The following is a 20,931-nucleotide window of genomic DNA, read 5'->3' on the forward strand; positions in this document are numbered from 1 at the left end:
AGGAGCCTAAAAATGGGATTGGGGAGGGGGCTTCCTCCCTCCACCCCAAGGAGTCCCCCTGCCTCCTTTTAAAGGAGGGAGGACTGGGGGAGAGGTCGTCCCTATGGGGGACCCTTGGCTGAAAGCTAATGGGGGGTCATTGGGAATCATCCTGATATGGGACCCCTGGTTTTATTCCTACATTCCAAGAATGGGCCCTCTTTCTCTTTCCTCTTCCTCTTCCTCTTCTTCTTCCTCCTCCTCCTCTTCCTCTTCTTCTTCCCAATTTCTCCCTTTATAAAATGTTTGTGCATCTCTCTCCATCTGTACAAGATGCGTATATGCACACATGCATGAGATGAGAGCTAGACCAACGAAGAACGCCTGTTGGGTTTAACCCAAAGTATTGAACCTCTGGCTTTTCAAGACCCTCTGGACATTTTCTAGGTTTCCTGGACTTGAGACCCTTCTCATTTCTGCTATGGGATTGTTGGGGTGAGGGAGGGAGGAGAGGAAAGAAAAACTTTTTTTTTCTTTCCTTGTAACCATTGTTGCTTGGTGAGACAGCCTTCTTCTATTCCTAGGGAATGAGTCCCTTGTCAACCCCTCTTTAAGCTTCTCACAGGCCAAGCCTTAAAGAGGGACTGACAAGGGGCTAGTAGTTCCATATGAATAGAAGACCTGGGTGCCAATTCAGCCTTTGGGCCCAGAAATGGTTGCTAGACGTCTGCTTTGGATGGGGAGTGCCCCATTCAAAAGTCATGCCCGGGGCAGTGGGGGGGGGCATCCCTATTTGTGAAATAAGCCAAAATGTGGTTTGGTTTTGATGGAATGGCCTAGGTAGGACCCTTCCTTTGTCAGCTGCAGTTCCGAGCTTAGCATGTGGCAGCTTATGGACTAAAACTATAGTTTTAAGAAAGCGCAGCTGATGCGAATGCAACCTCTGTGCATATGGATCAGCAAATAACTTAATTTTGGGGCTGCGGGTGGGAGAGAAGGAAGTTGTTGGACCTTCCACTTTGCAGAGTATTTCGGGGTGAGCCAACTGTTTCCCCCTCCCCTTCTTTGCTAGCTGATCCCGAGGCGCTTGGATTGGCAGGGAAAGGAACACCGAAGAAGTTTTGAGGATCTGGTGAGTGAATATTTAACTTTTAAATTTCAGCGTTTATTTTAGTGGTGGGGGCTGGCTTGGGGTAAGGAAAAGCCTGTTTGTTTGTTTGTTTGTTTCACGGCTGCAGTAGAAAATCTGGAAAAAGGAAAAGTGTGGACGTTAGGCGTCAGTTGTTGGCTGGTTTGTGGAATTTTCTCTCTGTGATTTTTTTTCTTCTTCCCCTCCTAAGAAAATCTACCGTCGAGAAAGCAGGGAGGGTTATTTGAGGGCACGTACAAGAAGTTTCAGCCCGGACCAATAGTGCTGCGTCTATGAGATAGGACTTCCTTGTTGGGGGATGAGAGGTGCCAGCTGATTGGTTGTACCTTTCAATACAGGAACTGAGGGAAGGAGACATTTTTTTCCTTCTTCTCATCTTTCTGTATTAGTAAGAAAAAAATATCATCTTTTTTCTTCCCAAACCACATCATGTTAGAGTTAGAAACATAGAAGACTGACCGCAGAAAAAGATCTCAGAGTCCCTTATGCTATTTCCTGTATTTTATCTTAGGATGGATATATGTTTATCCCAGGCATGTTTAAATTCAGTTACTGTGGATTTACCAACCACGTCTGCTGGAAGTTTGTCCCAAGCATCTACTACTCTTTCAGTCAAATAATATTTTCTCACGTTACTTCTGATCTTTCCCCCAACTAACCTCAGATTGTGCCCCCTTGTTCTTGTGTTCACTTTCCTATTAAAAACACTTCCCTCCTGAACCTTATTTAACACTTTAACGTACTGAAAGAAAGAAAGAAAACCTATTGAGTTATGGTGATATTTAGTCCGTATTTTAAGTCTGTTCAGGGCCCTGTTGACAAAATGTAAGTGAGTTTTTAAACATAAAGATTATATTTTGCTTGCAGAGGTGAGATCATGTATTATTATTATTATTATTATTATTATTATTATTATTATTATTAATTGGATTTGTATGCCGCCCCTCTCCGAAGACTATATAATATAATTTTAAATGAAGAAAATCCTATGGTTTCCTTGTGAAATAGTAGAGTCATTATCCCAATACTGTATATAAAAACAGTACTGTAATAGCAAATACACACACACACAAGTTTTGACTGGAACTTGTTCATAATAGCTTTTTATTCTGGTAAAAGAATAGTGCAGAAGTGGGGTTCAGAGGCAGCTGAATGCCTTTAATGCATTGGTGCAAATTAATTTAATTTTAGTGTATTTATGGAGTGAATGGGGATGGATGTTGTTTTAAATTATATTGGAGTTTTTAAGTTCTGTTAGTCATATTAATTGGATCTTTTGAGATGTATACTGTTTTTTACTTTTTGATATGTTGCGAGCCGCCCCGAGTCCCCGGAGAGGGGCGGCATACAAATCCAATTAATAAATAAATAAATTTTGCTAGATGCAAAGTATGTGAGATGACATTTTCAATTCTGATTTGAAAATCAGCTGCACAATAAGTGAATACTACATTTGATACAACATAACCAGTATACCAGGGTTGTTTATGCTTGCATTTTATGGTTACTTCAGTGGGAATACACATTCTATTGTAGCTTTTTTGCAGTGTGTGTGCCTTCAAGTCAATGTTGACACTTAGAAATTTCCTAGACAAAAGTCCCTGTAGTTTTCTTGGCAAGGTTTTTCAGAAGTCATTTGCCATTGCCTCCTCCCCAAAGTTGAGAGATGGGGACTGGCCCAAGGTCATCCAGATGGCTTTGTGTTTAAAGTGAGACTAGAACTCACAGTCTCCCAATTTCTAGCACAGTACTGGCCTTCTGGTTTTTTTTGCAGCATGGATGATGATATCAGTATATCAAGTGCTTTTGGGAACACATGAGAGTAGGATAAAGGAATAGTGAACTTTCCTAAATACTATTGTCCATCTACTTGATTTTATAGGTTCAGTTTGTTTCAGAACATTTATAAGGAAGTACCAGTAGTTGAAAAACCAGAAATTTTGTATTGTTATGTGCAGGCATTTATCCGGTCAGATCAATGGTAAATGAACACATTTGAACACCTTGAAAGCTTTATTAGGGATTTTGCAATTTTCAATGTTGATTTTCCTTAGAAAAATATTTACATCTGTATTCTTTTTAACTTTCAGTTTTATAGCCATAGGCCAGTCTATGAAGTAATTTCCTTTATCTCAAAGTGCAAATACAGTGGAGAGCAGAGTGAAGTTACTTAGTCATTCAAAATAATCCCCGCTTTATCCTGCAATTGATAATTTCTTAGAAAGCCAGTATCAGTTTGCATATTTTTTCCCCCTGAGTTTGGGAAGTTTCCAACGTGTTTATGGCAGTTTTCTTTTGACATTACAGTGATCCCTCGAGTTTCGCGATCTCGATCTTCGCGAAACGCTATATCGCGATTTTTTAAAAAATATTAATTTTAAAAAAACCCACTTCCGCGTTTGGCTTCGGGAGTCAGCTGGGAAGCGGCGCGGCTGTTTTAAAAGGTCGCAGCCGGCCTGGGGGGCTTCCCAGCACCCCCCCGAACCCCCAACCCGGGTTCGGGGGGGTGCTGGGAAGCCTCTCAGGCCGGCTGCGACCTTTTAAAACAGCCGCGCCGCTTCCCAGCTGAGTCCTGAAGCCAAACGCGGAAGTTCGCCTTTGGCGTTTGGATTCAGGACTCAGCTGGGAAGCTGTGCGGCTGTTTTAAAAGGTCGCAGCAGGCCTGGGGGGCTTCCCAGCACCCCCCCGAACCCCCAACCTGGGTCTTCCCGGCCGCCCACGCAAAGGGGAAACCCCGGCTCCTCGCTGATGCTCGCCGCTCGCCCGCCCGCCAGCAAGAGGGGGAAGACCCAGGGAAGGTTCCTTCGGCCGCCCAGCAGCTGATCTGCTCGGTAGCGCAGCAGCAGCGAGGAGCCGAATCGGGGTTTCCCCTTTGCGTGGGCGGCGGGGAACGCAAACTCCACCATCTACGCATGCGCGGCCATAGAAAAAAAGGGCGCGCATGCGCAGATGGTGTTTTTACTTCCGCAACCCTACATCGCGAAAAATCGATTATCGCGAGGGGTTTTGGAACGGAACCCTCGCGATAATAGAGGGATCACTGTACTGCTGTTTAAATAGGGGAAAAGTTGGAATAATAATGGATACGGTTCCTAAGAAATAATCTGTGTGAATAGAAAGATGAAACCTTATTTAAAATTTGATTGACTTAATTGTAATGGGCACTCCTTTCCTCTTTAAATATATTAGCCTGTCTCTTTTAATATTTTATACCAGTATTAAACAATTGAAATAAGCCAATGCGGTTTGAAGATAAAGGTAAGATTTGTGAAACTGCATAAAGAATTGCAGGTTTCCTCCTCATACTAAGAAATGCTTAGCCTCTTTATTCTTGTTTTAATCAGCTAAAACTGAAATGATTTTGAATACATCTTAGATGAATTATAGTTTTTAAGACTGTAGCCCTTGACACATGTATAGCTTTGAGTCAGCCCCATTAACCATAAAAAACTTACTTGTAAAAGTACTTAGTGTTGTTCTTCAGTATGATTTCTCATGATTCCTTTGTTTTTTCTCCTGGTTTGTATTAACATTCCCCAAATACGTATCACTTCCCTGCTAGCTGTTGCCAATGAGAGTTAACACGTCACCTCCAGTTCCATCCACACTTCCGCTTTTATAATCTAAAAAGACTTGACTAGCAGAGTAACTTTTGTACCTGAACAAAATGAAGAGCAAATACAATTTGCTGTAAATGCTTGCCTGCTTCCCAGCTCAGTTAAATTAGGAGTAAAACTGCCATAAAGCAATGCCTCCCCTTCTTTGTGGTTGCAGCTGTTTTTGCAACACAAAAGGGCTTTATTATTTTGTTAACCCCCTGTCTTTAGCCAAGATACTTTTCTACCTCCAGATTTCTAACTCTCTTAATGTCCCCCCATTAACATCTGTTTGCCAGCATCAAACAGTTCTTAATTTACAAATGAATTGCATTCATAACATTTGGCTGTCCTAGTCTGTTTAGGATCTTATTTGTTTTTTTAAAAAAATATTATTGCACTATGTCAAGGTTCCAGGTAGCATCCAAACTAAATCAGAGTCCAAGTCCAAGTACTCGTCAAAGCTCCAATTTATTGCCAGAGCCATCCTGGCACCTACGCTGGGAAGCCTGAATCTGAGTTTCCTACCCAGTTGAAGGTTCACATCCCTTGTCCCCCACCCACAAACATGTCACATTGCCCACTCAGTTTGTGCCAGTGTGGCAAGTCCTCCTTCTGCTTCCGCCCAGGTGGCACGGCGTAGGATGGCCTTGAGCCCCTCGAAAGAATGCTTTGTGGCTGCATCCGTTCCCTCATGAAAATCACCCCTCCCAAGTTCCCATAAACATCAATAGGGAAACAATTAATATCAATATAAATCATAAGGATACAAGCAACCAGTTACGAGTCTACGGAAAGGGGTGGCATACAAATCCAATAAATAAATAAATAAAATAAATAAATACAATCATACAGTCATAGGTGATAGGAGCAATGAGAAGACTAATGGTAATAGTAATGCAGCCTTAGTGAATAGTTTGACAGTGGTGAGGGAATTATTTGTTTAGCAGAGTGATGGCGTTCGGGGAAAAACTGTTCTTGTGTCTAGTTGTCTTGGTGTGCAGTGCTCTGTAGTGACATTTTGTGGGTAGGAGTTGAAACAGTTTATGTCCAGGATGTGAGGGGTCAATAAATATTTTCACAGCCCTCTTTTTGTCTCGTGCAGTATACAGGTCCTCAATGAAAGGCAGGTTGGCAGCAATATGCCCGTGTTACACCAACACTCCGCAGTCTGCATTGGTTGCTGATCAGTTTCCGGTCACAATTCAAAGTGTTGGTTATGAACTATAAAGCCCTTTATGGCACTGGACCAGATTATCTCTGGGACCGCCTTCTGCCGCACGAATCCCGGCGACCAGTTAGGTCCCACAGAGTGAGCCTTTTCTGGGTCCCGTCAACTAAACAATGTCATTTGGCGGGACCCAGGGGAAGAGCCTTCTCTGTGGCGGCCCCGGCCCTCTGGAACCAATTCCCCCCAGAGATTAGAATAGCCCTCACCCTCCTTGCCTTTCGTAAGCTCCTTAAAACCCACCTCTGCCATCAGGCATGTGGGAACTGAGATATTCTTTCTCCCTAGGCTGCTACAATTTATGCATGGTATGTTTGTATGTATGATTGGTTTTATAATAAGGGTTTTTAGCTGTTTTAGTATAGGATTGTCGCATGTTGTTTTTACCACTGTTGTTAGCCGCCCCGAGTCTACAGAGAGGGGCGGCATACAAATCCAATAAATAAATAAATAAAATAAATAAATAAATTGTTTTTTCTGCAGTTCTGATTATCCTCTGAAGTCTGTGTATTCTTGGGTTGCAGAAGAAAAGGAACACGGGGGTGAAATATAAAACAGAATATAAAATCTGATTTTAACAGGAAGATTGCAAACGTACATCCAAGTTGCAAATATACTTCTTACTTCATTTGTGGCAGCCAGGAAATCAGCAAAATCTCCATTATAGGCACTATTTTGACACACTGTCACTATGTGTTAAATAGTCTATTTTTCAGCTCCACAGTCAGAGTTCGGTAATGGTATTTTGTCCCACTTACAGAGGGCATCTTAGCATCTATCATGACCAGTGCAAATTCAGTTCAGTGTTGTCCATAACGCTCAGATCCAAATCCATTTTTCCAAAACACAGGGAAAGCTTACACATTGTGTTTTAAGACATTTATTTTGTATAAAACGCTAAGGGTGAAACGTGGTTGTTTTTATGGTGCACAGTTCATTAGATATCCATCCCTTACACTGAGCAACTGGTAGACTGACATTGATTGAATGTCAGAACATTATTTCATACTTATTTCTGCCCTCTAAGGCAGTCTTCTCTGATAGTTTAATTTATTTTCTTTTAAAAAACCCAAGTATTTTTCTTAATAATTATAGCTGTATAAATTTAATTGACAAATGTTATTCTTCTTCCCAAAATATCGCAATAATCCCTGGGTGAAATTAAAGGCAAACAATCATTCTTAGCTTTCATAGTTAAAAGAACCTTCTCCGTTCAGACAGCATCTGAGTTAATACATTTTGCTAAGTCTTAATGGGACGTCTTTGATTTTGGCTAAATGCAATGTGAGAAACAGCTATAGAATTATATAAACCATGCTTTATGGAGTAGCATGTTGTATGAACCAGTTGGAATTTATTCTCCAATCTGTAATTAAAATAATATTTAAAGGTGTTGCCAGAGGAAGACTGACACGCCTTTGCTCCTCAGTTCTTAGATTTAAGCTGTTTTCTTTTCATGCCTGATGATAATGATAATAATGATGACAATAATAATAATAATAATAATAATAATAATAATAATAATAATAATTTATTAGACTTGTATGCCGTCCCTCTCCGAAGATTCCGGCGGCTATGTGCCTACACCTATTTCCACCCCACCCCCAATGCTTGTGGACTCTCCCGCTCTGACCCCGCACATGTGCACAGGCCTCACTGAAGCCTGGGACAATGAAAAAAACGGGCAAACCGGCAAACCGGAAGTTTGGAAAATGGACGTCCAGTTTGCCTGTTGTGCTGTTTTTTGCACTCCGGAGGCTTCAAGGAAGCTTCTCTGAAGCTTCTGGAGGGCGAAACGGCCTTTCCCGAGGCTGATAATCAGCTGGTCAATGCGTACATGTGCGCTGGAGCTGACAAAAAGCAACGCCTCGCGTGCCCTGCGATATGGCGCCGGTGGAACACGTGCCATAGGTTCACCATCACTGCCTTAGCACCACCCTTCTATAATTTTCCAGAAGACCCACTTTTGGGGAAAGGTCCAGTTGAGAGAAAGGTACCGGCTCAAGTCTGCATGATGACCGAAGGCACATTCGTGCAGGGTTTCCTGGTCCAGCGCTTGCACCATTCATGAAATATGTGACAGTTTGGTTTTTCTTTCTCGGCTGCCTTAACTGGGCTTTGAATGAGATTGCAATCTCATCTCTATGGATACTTGGAAAGTTGTGGAAGACAGAATTCAACCGTTTGTACAACAGAATGCATATAACGTGTCTTACCCTAATCCTTTACCTAGTCTTGGGAGAGGGGTGGCATACAAATTTAATAATAATAATAATAATAATAATAATAATAATAATAATAATAATTATTATTATTATTATTATTATTATTATTACTATGTCAGTACAACACAGTAAACGAGATCACTATGCTGGATTTCGTATTTCATCACCAGTCGGGCGCTTCCCAAGCACCTAGGACTGCGTGATGTAGCGGCGAATTATGTTTGCCGATCCCAGTAAAGCGGCCTTTCGCAATTGACAGATGGAGATTTTGTCAATTCCAATGGTTTTCAGATGTCCGCTGAGATCCTTTGGTACTGCGCCAAGCGTGCCAACTACCACTGGAACCACTTTCACGGGCTTATGCCAGAGTCATTGCAGCTCGATTTTTAGATCTTCGTATTTCACTAATTTCTCTAGCTGCTTCTCCTCAATTCTGCTGTCTCCTGGGATTGTGATGTCGATGATCCATACTTTCTTTTTCTCCACGATCACAATGTCTGGTATGTTATGCTTCAGAATTCGGTCAGTGTGATGTCAGAAGTCCCACAGTAGTTTTGCTTGCTCATTTTCGACCACTTTTTTGGGCTTATTTATGGTTCACCACCAGTTCTTTGCCACTGGTAAATGGTAGTTCCGGCACAAGTTCCAATGGATCATCTGTGCCACAGCATCATGTCTATGCTTGTAGTCAGTCTGTGCAATCTTTTTGCAGCAGCTGAGTATGTGATCGATTGTTTCATCTGTTTCTTTACAGAGTCTGCACTTTGGATCGTCTGTTGATTTTTCAATTCTGGCTTTGACAGCATTCGTTCTAATGGCCTGTTCTTGTGCCACCATTGTTATTATTGTTATTAATTATTATTATTGTTAACAATTTATTATTATTATTATTATTATTAATAATAATAATACAAATCATTATTATTATTATTATTATTATTATTATTATTATTAACGTCAAGTGAACACTGGCTTATCCCTTTCTTTCGGGAAGAAAGTTAGGAGAATGTTTCTGTGGTTATGTACTGTTAGTTATTGAATGCATAGATTCCAAGCGTCTAATAACTATTAAAGTGTGTGACCTGTCTCTTAAGTCTGCCACCTCATGGCTTAGGACCAGATTACTTACGGGACCACATATTGCCCTGTGTATACCAGAGATCGGTTAGAATCCATAGAGTTGGCCTTCTCCAGGTCTTGTCAGCCAAATAATGTCGCCTGGCAGGGCCCAGGGGAAGGGCCTTCTCTGTGACTGCTCCAACTCTTTCGAATCAGCTCCCCCCAGAGATTCGCACCGCCCCCATCCTCCTGGCCTTTCATAAGGCCCTCAAAACTCATCTTTGCTGGCAAGCCTGGGGCCGTTGAGCATTGCCTTATGCTCCGGCCAAGGATATGAACCAAAAATTATGAATGAATAGTAGTTGAATGTTTTTGTATTATTTTAGATTGTCTTCTAGTTTATATTGGCTTTCTCAGATTTTGCATTTGTATTCATTTTATGTTGTAGGCTGTCCTGAGTCCGCAGGAGAAGGGCTGACTATAAATACAAACAGACAAACAAACAAACAAACAAACAAAACAGCAAACAAATAAATAGAACCACAAAAGATCCAGCTGCAAACGGTTGCGGCCCTATTTGGACCGGGAGTCAATGCTCACTGTCACTCATGCCCTCATCACCTCGAGGCTCGACTACTGTAACGCTCTCTACATGGTTCTACCTTTGGAAAGTGTTCGGAAACTTCAGATCGTGCAGAATGCAGCTGCGAGAGCAATTATGGACTTCTCCAAGTATGCCCATATCACTCCAACACTCCGCAGTCTGCATTGGTTGCCAATCAGTTTCCGGTCACAATTCAAAGTGTTGGTTATGACCTATAAAGCCCTTCATGGCACCGAACCAGAATACCTTCGGGACCGCCTTCTGCCGCACGAATCCCAGCGACCGGTTCGGTCCCACAGAGTTGGCCTTCTCCGGGTCCCGTCGACTAAACAATGTCGGCTGGCGGGACCCAGGGGAAGAGCCTTCTCTGTGGCGGCTCCGACCCTCTGGAACCAGCTCCCTCCTGAGATTAGGATTGCCCCCACCCTCCTTGCCTTTCGCAAACTCCTTAAAACCCACCTCTGCCGTCAGGCATGGGGGAACTGAACCATCTCCCCCTTGCCCATGTTGTTTTGGTGTTAGATTGATTGTGTGCTTGTTTTTTAATATTCTGGGGTTGTTTTTATGAAATTTTTTAGTTTAAAATTGTAATTGGATTGGTGGGTATTGGATTTGTTACTATGTATTGTTTTTACCATTGTTGTGAGCCGCATATAAATCCAATAAATCTAAATCTAATCTAAATCTAAACAATGAAATCTAAAGCAATCCAGTTACACAGGGAGCAGCCATTTTAGTCTGGCTGTCAATTGTGGGAGGGTAGCTGGGTGTTATAGGACAAGATAAGAGAATAATCTTATCATTGTTAAACTTATCAACTCCCTCCAGAGATCTGTGTTGCCCCCACCCTCCTTGCCTTCCATATGAATCTAAAGACTCATCTATGCCACCAAGCCTGGGGTCATTATTTTACCCTCTGGCCAATGAATGTATAGTGGGTTTGTTTGAATGGGTACGTGTGCATGTTAATAGGCATTTTAGTTTCTTTTTAAATGTAATTCTTAATTTTAACTTAATTATTATATCTCGATGTATACTGCTTTTATATGTTGTAAGCCACCCCGAGTCTTTGGAGAGGAGTGGTATGTGAGTCGGTTGCCAAGAGGCTGAATTTTGATCATGTGACTATTGGGATGCTGCAGAGGTCATAAATGTGAAAAATAGTTTTAAGTCACTTATCTTCAGTATTCTTGTAACGGGCTTAAACTCAGATTACTTACAAGACGGAGTGGCTGTGGGTTTTGCCTCCCAAGGACAATTCCATCTGTCCGTCCATTACCTTGGAGGGGGGGGAATCACTGACCCCTCAGAGAGGGTCCGCAACTTGGACGTCCTCCTCGATCCACAGCTTACTCTAGAACATCGTCTTTCGGCTGTGTCGAGGGGGGCGTTTGCCCAGGTTCTCCTGGTGCACTAGTTGCGACCCTATCTGGATAGGGAGTCCTTGCTCATGGTCACTCGTGCTCTTATCACCTTGAGGTTCGATTACTGCAATGCTTTCTACATGGGGCTACCTTTGAAGAGTGCTTTGAAAATTCAAATTGTGCAGAATGCAGCCGCGCGAGTGGTCAAGGGTCTTCCTAGATGTACTCATGTCTCTCCAACACTCCGTGGACTGCACTGGTTGCCGATTGGTTTCCAGACACAATTCAAAGTGTTGGTAATGACCTACAAAGCCCTACATGGCATCGGACCAGATTACTTACAGGACCACTTTTTGCCGCATAAATCCCAGCGGCCGGTTAGGTCCCACAGAGTTGGCCTTCTCCAGGTCCCATCAACCAGACAATGCCGTTTGGCGGGGCCTAGAGGAAGAGCCTTCTCTGTACGGGCCCCGGCCCTCTGGAATCAGCTCCCCCCAGAGATTCGTACTGCCTCCACCCTCCTCGCCTTCCGCACTAGTCTTAAGACTCACCTGTGTCGCCAGACCTGGAACAATTAGATCTTGCCCCCCTGACCAATAAATGTGATGCATGGTGTGATTGGATTGTCTGATTGAATAATATATAGGGTTTTTAGCTGTTTTTTAATGTATTTTGTTTTGTACGCTTTGTTTCTATATTTATTCTGTGAGCCGCCCTGAGTTTTTGGAAAAAGGCGGCATACAAATCTAATAAATAATAATAATAATAATAATAATAATAATAATAATAATAATAATAATAATAACAACAACTCTGAATGGTCACTGAATGAACTGTTGTAAGCCGAGAACTGCCTGTACTTGCACAAGAGGGAAAACTGCCTGTACTTGCACAAGAGGGAAAAAATAGCATAATATAAATTACCTTCCTTTCTGCTCTGTTATTCTGATGAAGGTATAGAAGTGAGCCAGTGAAAGAGGAAGGGTTGAGTTAGTCACTCAAAAATATTAAGAAATATATAAGTACATAGAGAAGAACAAGCAGTTCTTGTTTTAAAAATCCTTGATTTATTCAGAGTTGCAACAGCAGTGAAAAAACTAACTTACGACTGCTCCTTGCACTTATGACCACTTCAGCATCCCCCACCCCAGTTACATGATCAAAATTCGCATATCTGACAAACAGACATGGATTTGCGACGAGTGGCCACGTTACCTGGGGAGCTTCTCATCAATAGAATAGAATAGAATTCTTTATCGGCCAAGTGTGATTGGACTTTGTCATTGGTGCATATGCCCTTAGTGTACATAAAAGAAAAGATGCATTTGCCAAGGATCATAAGGTGCAACACTTAATGATTGTCATAGGGTACAAATAAGCAACCAGGAAACAATATTAATATAAATCGTAAGGACATAAACAGCCAATTACAGTGATAAGTGGGAGGAGATAGGTGATAGTGACGAGGAAAATATTAATAGTAATGCAGCTTTAGTGAATAGTTTGACAGTGGTGAGGGGATTATTTGTTTAGCAGAGTGATGGCGTTCGGGGAAAAACTGTTCTTTTGTCTAGTTGTCTTGGTGTGCAGTGCTCTGTAGCGACATTTTGAGGGTAGGAGTTGAAACAGTTTATGTCCAGGATGTGAGGGGTCAGTCAATATTTTTATAGACCTCTTTTTTGAGGAAATTTTTAATTGATTTTTTTAAAAATATGAGACAAAACAAGACATACAACATTTAACATGTAAAGAAGCTACCATTGCTCTGCTAGGCATAGAAGTCTTCTGATACAGAAAAAAATGACTAGTTATAATTAGATCAATACAGAAAGATATATTAGTAATGTAAAATCTATATATTTCAGCGTTTTTGTTACGTCTCAATCGCAATCAATTAATAAAACTAAAACTTACCCATTAAATATCAGTGTACAATATATTCAACCTGGTAAGTTTAACTATTCTATAATTTATTTTTGTATCATTAATAATCTTTATTAACATTCCACCAGTTATATACTTTCTCCCAAGTTTTATAATACTGTACTCTGTTTCCATTTGATTATTTAACCTTCTCGTCATCATATCTAATTCTGCACATTCCATAATTTTCTTAAGAACGTCTTCATCTTTTGGAATTTCATTTTCTTTCCATTTTTGCACAAATGCAATTCTTGCTGCTACTTAATATGTGAGGGGTCAGTCAATATTTTTACAGACCTCTTTTTTGAGGACTTTTATACAGGTCCTCAATGGAAGGCAGGTTGGTAGCAATTGTTTTTTTCTGCAGTTCTGATTCTCCTCTGAAGTCTGTGTCGGTCTTGTTCGGTTGCAGAACCAAACCAGACAGTTAGAGGAGTGCAGGTGACAGACTCAATGATTCCTCTGTAGAAAAAGTAAAAGATCTGTAGATCAATTCTTCTATAGATCAAGCAAAGTCAATGGGGAAACCTGATTCTTTACCAACTATAAGATTCACTGCAATGATCTGCTTAATAACCATTGCCCCCAAAAGTTGATAAAACCGGATATATCTAATGCTAAACAGAGACAATTCTGTGGTCATAAGTCGAGATGTACCTGTAATGGCGGGACCCAGGAGAAGAGCCTTCTCTGTGGCGGCCCCGACCCTCTGGAACCAGCTCCCCCCCGGAGATCAGAACTGCCCCCACCCTCCTTGCCTTTCGTAAAGTTCTTAACACCCATCTCTGCCGTCAGGCATGGAGGAACTGAGACATCTCCCCTGGGCCTATACAGTTTATGCATGGTATGTTTGTGTGTATGCTTGCTTTTAATAATGGGGTTTTTAGTGTTTTTTAAATTATTAGATTTGTTCTTACATTGTCTTTGTTATTGTTGTGAGACGCCCCGAGTCTACGGAGAGGGGCGGCATACAAATCAAACAAACAAACAACAAACAAATAAATACATTTTTTAAAACCGTGGCTTCTCTTTGCCTCTCTCAAATTATGGTTAGATGTAAGCAATGCTCACTCATGTTTTTTTTAAATTTTTTTAAATATTTAGGTAGCAGCCAATGCTCACATCCCCCCGGATTACCTCCTCAAAATTTGTGAGCGAATTGGACCTCTGTTAGATAAGGAGATCCCACAAAGTGTACTCGGAGTGCAAACTTTACTCGGAGTGGGACGGCAGTCTTTACTAAGGGCAGCCAAAGGTAAGACATTGTTCTTTTATTTGTATTCCACCTTATAGAGCAGGAGTCCCCAAACTTTCTGGGAGTTGAAGTCCAAAAGTCTTAAAGTTGCCAAGTTTGAAGGCCTCTGTTACAGAGGCAAGGAAAGCAACTTGCAGCCAAAGTCACGTACAATAGAATGAACCGCAGACAAACAGTTGAAGCATTATTGTTAACTATGTCCCTTGTCCAACAAGTTACTGTATTTTTCGGAGTATGAGACGCACCAGAGTAAAAGACACACCTTAATTTTGGGGGAGAAAAATAGGGGGGGAAAATCTGCTTACCAGATATTTATCTGGCTAGCATCTTTAGTCTGCTCAGCTTCAGCACATTATTTTATTTCCTGGTTAGTGCTTTAAGAAACATTATTTGGAGAGAGTAATAATGAAAGAGCTTGCAAGCCAGTAAGCGCTGGTTAGGGCTGGAAAGAAACTTATTCGGAGCAAGTTAGAGCAATGAAAAAAATAACCTGCAATGATGTAGGGCTTGGAAAACATTCTTTCCAGAGAGTAACAATGAAAGAACCTGCAAGATAAGAGCTGGGAAGATCATTTAGCAGCTAATTAGGGCTGGGGGGAAAAACTTTGAAAAAAAAAAGCTACATTCAGAATATAAGACGCACCCGAATTATTATTTTTAAATTATAAAATTTATTTATTAAGTTAATAAAAAAGAAAGGAATAAGAACGAAGGGGAGGGGGTACAAAATCAAAAGGGTACAGGAGAATAGTAAAGTTGTTGCATATTAATACATAAAAATTTACATCTCAATGTTATATTTCTTAAATTATATAAATATAAGTTGTCCTTGGCATTACTGTATATATCTTGGTGTTCTATATATAATTCGTGACATTTAGGTTCAAGTACATATATATATATATATATATTAGTTAATAACAAGTAAATAAGAGTGATTTATCAAAAAAAGAGATCAGAAAATAAAAGTATAATTAAGGACAGAGGACGTTTTAATGATCAACTGAAATAATTACAGAAAGTTGAGATTTAAGTCGAAAAAGAAGCGGGTAAGGAATGGTGGTGGGGGTAAATCTGTGTGTGACGCAGACTGAATTTTAAGCCTCTTTTAGAGAGGAAAAAGGTGCATCTTATACTCTGAAAAATACAGTAATGATAGTGTAACTCAAATGGGTAAATGAAAACCTTTTAAAAGTGTATGCAAAAGGGTTTTTTTGAAACATGAATTTTCTGACGTCTTTATTTTGGCCCGCTCTTAGCGGACTTAGGGAAAACTCCACTGTTTCTGACTCTAGATGCCTTTAAATGTGTTGTTGCTCCTGCCAGCTGTCTTAGTCAGTTGGAGTCAGCAAACCACCAGATAGCATTTTCGGTTACACGGTGCCATATGCTTCCATTGGCCGTCCTGTACAGCAGGTATAAAAGGATACCATTGGTGGAAAGACTGTTCCTGTGGCTCGCAGGAGAGGTGGAGACTATGGGTGACATGCTCCTTAGCTGTTCCTTTTTGTTCTGGTTTCTGGTAGAAATTTAGCAATTACAAATAACTCTTATTAAATGCATTATATCATGAATAAAGAAACTCCATTTATTTCTCTGCTCTTCTGGAATTCAGACACATTTCATACAGGCACTTATCTGTTGGTCCATTATCTCCCTTAACTGCATTTCTCACATTCCTTCTCCTTCTCGTTCTCCACTTAATAAGATTTATTTTCCTAACAGCATGATTCCTAAAACAGCAACCCTGACTGTTAATCAACCCAGAATACTTTTGCTTACTTGGGAGCGGCAAGAAAAACATCAATTTTTCTCTTCGGCAACGTTGAAACTCCACCCTTCTTCCCTACTGACCCCCTGACGTGCCAAATACATCGCTACAGTATTTAACCCATTCCTCTCCTTAATATCTTCTTCCAGACACCTGTTCTCTACGTTTTTGGGCCCTTCTGAATTTAGGGTTAACCCAGCGAACGTCTGATTCTCCCTCACTAGATCCTGAACTCATAGCCCCATCCTGTGGCTGGCCTCCCACCTGTTCTACTACCTGTAACCCCGGGCCCCCCACTAATTCATAAACACTATCTGAATCTGAGTCCTCCATATCTTGATCCTCCTCCAACTGACCAGGAGTATGTACAACACTTTTATACAGAGATTAGGAAAAAACATGTTCTCCCAATAACTGCTAGTTATCCTGGCCGCAACAATGCTACCTAACCTCAGTTGGCTGCTTAAGGATGAACAGTTCATAAATACAGCGCAGGTGGCCAGATTCTGCGCAGCAACAATGGGGATTCGTCGCAAATATGTGTCTTCTTCCACTATCGTGATGTTATATAACAAATGTGGCAAACCCTCTGCACTGCTTAGTCTTTTTCCTTTTGGCGTTGAACCTACAACGGGCCACGTAGTTTATGGATTGTAATTATAATATAGTTAGACCATGCATAATTGACAGACTGGATTTTATTACAGATTTAAGTTACAGTGATACCTTGTCTTACAAACTTAATTGGTTCCGGGACGAGGTTCTTAAGGTGAAAAGTTTGTAAGACGAAACAATGTTTCCCATAGGAATCAATGGAAAAGCGATTAATGCGTGCAAGCCCAAAACTCACCCCTTTTGCCAGCCGAAGCGCCTGTTTTTGCGCTGCTGGGATTCCCCTGAGGCTCCCCTCCATGGGAAAACCCACCTCCGGACTTCCGTGTTTTTGTGATGCTGCAGGGCAATCCCAGCATCACAAAAACGAGCGCTTCACTGGCAACGGAAATCCTGAGGTGGGGTTTCCCAGCGAGGGGAGCATCAGTGAAATCGCAGCATTGCAAAAACATTGAAGTCCTTGAAACCCCAACTCCGGACCTCTGTGTTTTTGCGATGCTGTGATTTTGCTGAGGCTCCCCTCCCTGGGAAATCCCACCACCGGACTTCTGTCCAGAGGTGGGGTTTCCCATAGAGGGGAGCCTCAGGGGAATCCCAGCAGCGCAAAAACAGGTGCTTTGCTGGCAACGGAAGTCCGGAGGCGGGGCATCCCAGCGGCGGCGGTGGGTTTGTAAGGTGAAAATAGTTTGTAAGAAGAGGCAAAAAAAACTTAAACCCCAGGTTTGTATCTCGAAAGGTTTGTATGACAAGGCGTTTGTAAGACGAGGTATCACTTTATTTATTTTTTATTACTAGAGTTTTCAATTGTATATTTACTGAGCGTTTTTTTTTTTGTTCTGGTCTCTGGTCTAAAACTGTAATGAATTGATTGATTGACCTGCTCTTAATCCCATTTGCAAAGAATGCAGGCACACGGCCTGGAAGGGTTCCGCATTTGCAGCCCTGCATCGGGGAAGGCCTCCCGAAGTCCCCGTAAACTATGGGAAGCCACCAAACGTGGGTAAGGAATAATTTTTTTATATGCTACCTTGTTTTCCCGAAAATAAGACCTCCCCTGACAGTGTTCCGAAGAGTGTTCGGAAACTTCAGATCATGCAGAATGCAGCTGCGAGAGCAATCATGGGCTTTCCCAAATATGCTCATGTTACTCCAACACTCTGCAGTCTGCACTGGTTGCCGATCAGTTTCCGGTCACAATTCAAAGCGTTGGTCATCACCTATAAAGCCCTTCATGGCACCGGACCAGAATATCTGCGAGACCGCCTTCTGCTGCACTAATCCCAGCGACCGGTTAGGTCCCACAGATTTGGTCTCCTCCGGGTCCCATCAACTAAACAATGTCATCTGGCGGGACCCAGGGGAAGAGCCTTCTCTGTGGCGGCTCCGACCCTCTGGAGTCAGCTCCCTCCAGAGATTAGAATTGCCCCCACCCTCCTTGCCTTTCGTAAACTCCTTAAAACCCACCTCTGTCGTCAAGTGTGGGGGAACTGAAACATCCCCCCCTGCCTATGTAGGTTTTTTTTTGGGGGGGGGGTTGTGTATGATATGACTGTATGTATGTTTTTTATATACTTGGGGTTTCTTGTTTTTTAGACTTTTTAAATGTATTATTGTTATTTTAGATTCTAACTATTAGATTTGTCATTGTATATTGTTTTTATCATTGCTGTGAGCCACCCCGAGTCTACGGAGAGGGGCAGCATACAAATCTAATAAATAATAATAATAAGCCCAATCGGGCTTTTGAGTGCACAGCAATAAGGCCAAGTGCTTATTTCAGGGTTCAAAAAAATATAAGACAGGGTCTAATTTTGGGGGAGACACAGTAATGTTATATTCCAATGTTTGTTTATTTATTTCTATTCTGCCTTTATTATTTTTGCAAATAACTTATGGCGGCAAACATATCCAAGGCACCCCCCCCTCCTATTTCCACACAATTATTATTATTTTTATTATTTATTAGATTTGTATGCCGCCCCTCTCCGTAGACTCGGGGCGGCTCACAACGGTGATAAAAAAACAATACATGGTAACAAATCTAATATTTAAAATCTAAAAATAACAATTTTACATTAAAAAGTCTAAAAAACCCCAATATATAAAAACATACACACAATCATATCATACACAAAAACTACATAAGCAAGGGGGAGATGTCTCAGTTCCCCCATGCCTGACGGCAGACAGAGGTGGATTTTAAGGAGCTTACAAAAGGCAAGGAGGGTGGGGGCAATCCTAATCGCTGGGGGGAGCTGGTTCCAGAGGGTCGGAGCCACCACATAGAAGGCTCTTCCCCTGGGTCCCGCCAGCTGACATTTTTTAGTCGACGGGACCCGGAGAAGGCCAACTCTGTGGGACCTAACCAGCGTGAGGTTGGTTTGAATTGAACATTAGCAACAGCATGTAGGGTTGTATACCACTTCAGAATCCTTTACAGTGGTTTACAGAGTGGTTTACAAAGTCAGCATTTTGCCTCCAACAATCTGGGTCCACATTTTACCAACCTTGGAAAGATAAGTCAATTTTGAGCCAGTCGGGATTGAACTCCTAGCAGTGGGAAGAGTTAGCCTGCAGTGCTGCTTTCTAACCACGGTGCCACTACTGCTTCCTAGAGAATGACTGGCTCAAAGTCACCCAGATGGCTTTCATGACTAAGGCAGGACTTGAACTCACGGATTCCAGCTTTCTAGCCTGGTACCTTTACCGCAGTAGGCAAATGTTCAGTGGGTCAGTTTGGAAATGGTAGCCTACTGTTGCAAAGCTAAAGTAAAAAGGATTTCTTTTTCTCTCCTCTCCTAATAACGAAAGCATGGCTGCTATTTTAAGCCAAAGGAACCATCATAATTTTAGGAGCCTTCTCTGTGGCGGCCCCGACCCTCTGGAACCAGCTCCCCCCGATATCAGAGTTGCCCCCACCCTCCTTGCCTTTCACAAGCTCCTTAAAACCCACCTCTGTCGTCAGGCATGGGGGAATTAAAATTTCTCTTCCCCGTAGGCTTATAGAATTTATACATGGTATGCTTGTATGTATAAGTGGTTTTTAAATTGGGGTTTTTTAGATTGCTTTTAATATTAGATTTGTTTACATTGTCTTTTTATATTGTTGTTAGCCGCCCTGAGTCTTCGGAGAGGGGCGGCATACAAATCTAATTAATAATAATAATAATAATAATAATAATAATAATAATAATAATGCAACCTGGAACAAAATGATTAAATTAGGACAGTGCTTCATTGTAACTTCAGTTTAGATACCCAAATTCAAGCTCAATGAATTTGCTGGTCGTTGAGCGAATAAACATTACTGTGACAAACACAGAGAAGTTTCTGCAGTAGCCGTGTTTTTCTCTCTGGATTATTCCCTAAATCGCTTGTATGTCATTGGTCTGTTCTGTTCTAAATTAACCCTGCCATTGGTCTTCCATCATTTGTTAAACCAAATATTTTTCAGCAAATGGCAAATAATTTTTAGATCGTTCCATGTTGGAAGTTGCCAAAGATAAATTTCCCCCATTATTATTATTATTATTATTATTATTATTATTATTATTATTATTTATTAGATTTGTATGCCGCCCCTCACCTCTTTCCCAAAATGTTCCTAGAGCAGATACAGTGATACCTCGTCTTACAAACTTAATTGGTTCCGGGATGAGGTTCTTAAGGTGAAAAGTTTGTAAGACGAAACAATGTTTCCCATAGGAATCAATGGAAAAGCGATTAATGCGTGCAAGCCCCAAATTCACCCCTTTTGCCAGCCAAAGCGCCCGTTTTTGTGCTGCTGGGATTCCCCTGAGACTCCCCTCCATGGGAAACCCCACCTCCGGACTTCTGTGTTTTTGCAATGCTGCAGGGGAATCCCAGCAGGGGAATCCCAGCATCGCAAATATGAGCGCTTCGCTGGCAACGGAAGTCCAGAGGTGGGGTTTCCCAGCGAAGGGAGCATCAGTGAAATCGCAGCATCAGAAAAACACCGAAGTCCTCAAAACCCCACCTCTGGACCTCTATGTTTTTGCGATGCTGCGATTTCACTAAGGCTCCCCTTGCTGGGAGGGGAAAAACGGGTGCTTCGCTGGCAACGGAAGTCCAGAGACGGGGCATCCCAGCGGTGGGCTTGTAAGGTGAAAATAGTTTGTAAGAAGAGGCAAAAAAATCTTAAACC

The 20,931-nt window shown here is 41.7% G+C and overlaps 1 protein-coding gene across 1 annotated transcript in view; it reads left to right on the forward strand.

The window, feature by feature from the left end:
- The window catches only part of BRWD3 (bromodomain and WD repeat domain containing 3), a 96,588-nt gene that overhangs the window by 569 nt on the left and 75,088 nt on the right, over positions 1–20,931 (forward strand). Inside the window, exons 4-6 of the mRNA XM_070759784.1 lie at positions 1,052–1,111; positions 14,233–14,383; positions 17,668–17,766. Of these exons, the coding sequence (XP_070615885.1) occupies positions 1,052–1,111; positions 14,233–14,383; positions 17,668–17,766 (310 nt within the window). The remainder of the gene's footprint in view (positions 1–1,051; positions 1,112–14,232; positions 14,384–17,667; positions 17,767–20,931) is intronic.

This window comes from Erythrolamprus reginae, chromosome 8 (assembly GCF_031021105.1).
Source record: "Erythrolamprus reginae isolate rEryReg1 chromosome 8, rEryReg1.hap1, whole genome shotgun sequence".
Taxonomy (NCBI): domain Eukaryota; kingdom Metazoa; phylum Chordata; class Lepidosauria; order Squamata; family Dipsadidae; genus Erythrolamprus; species Erythrolamprus reginae.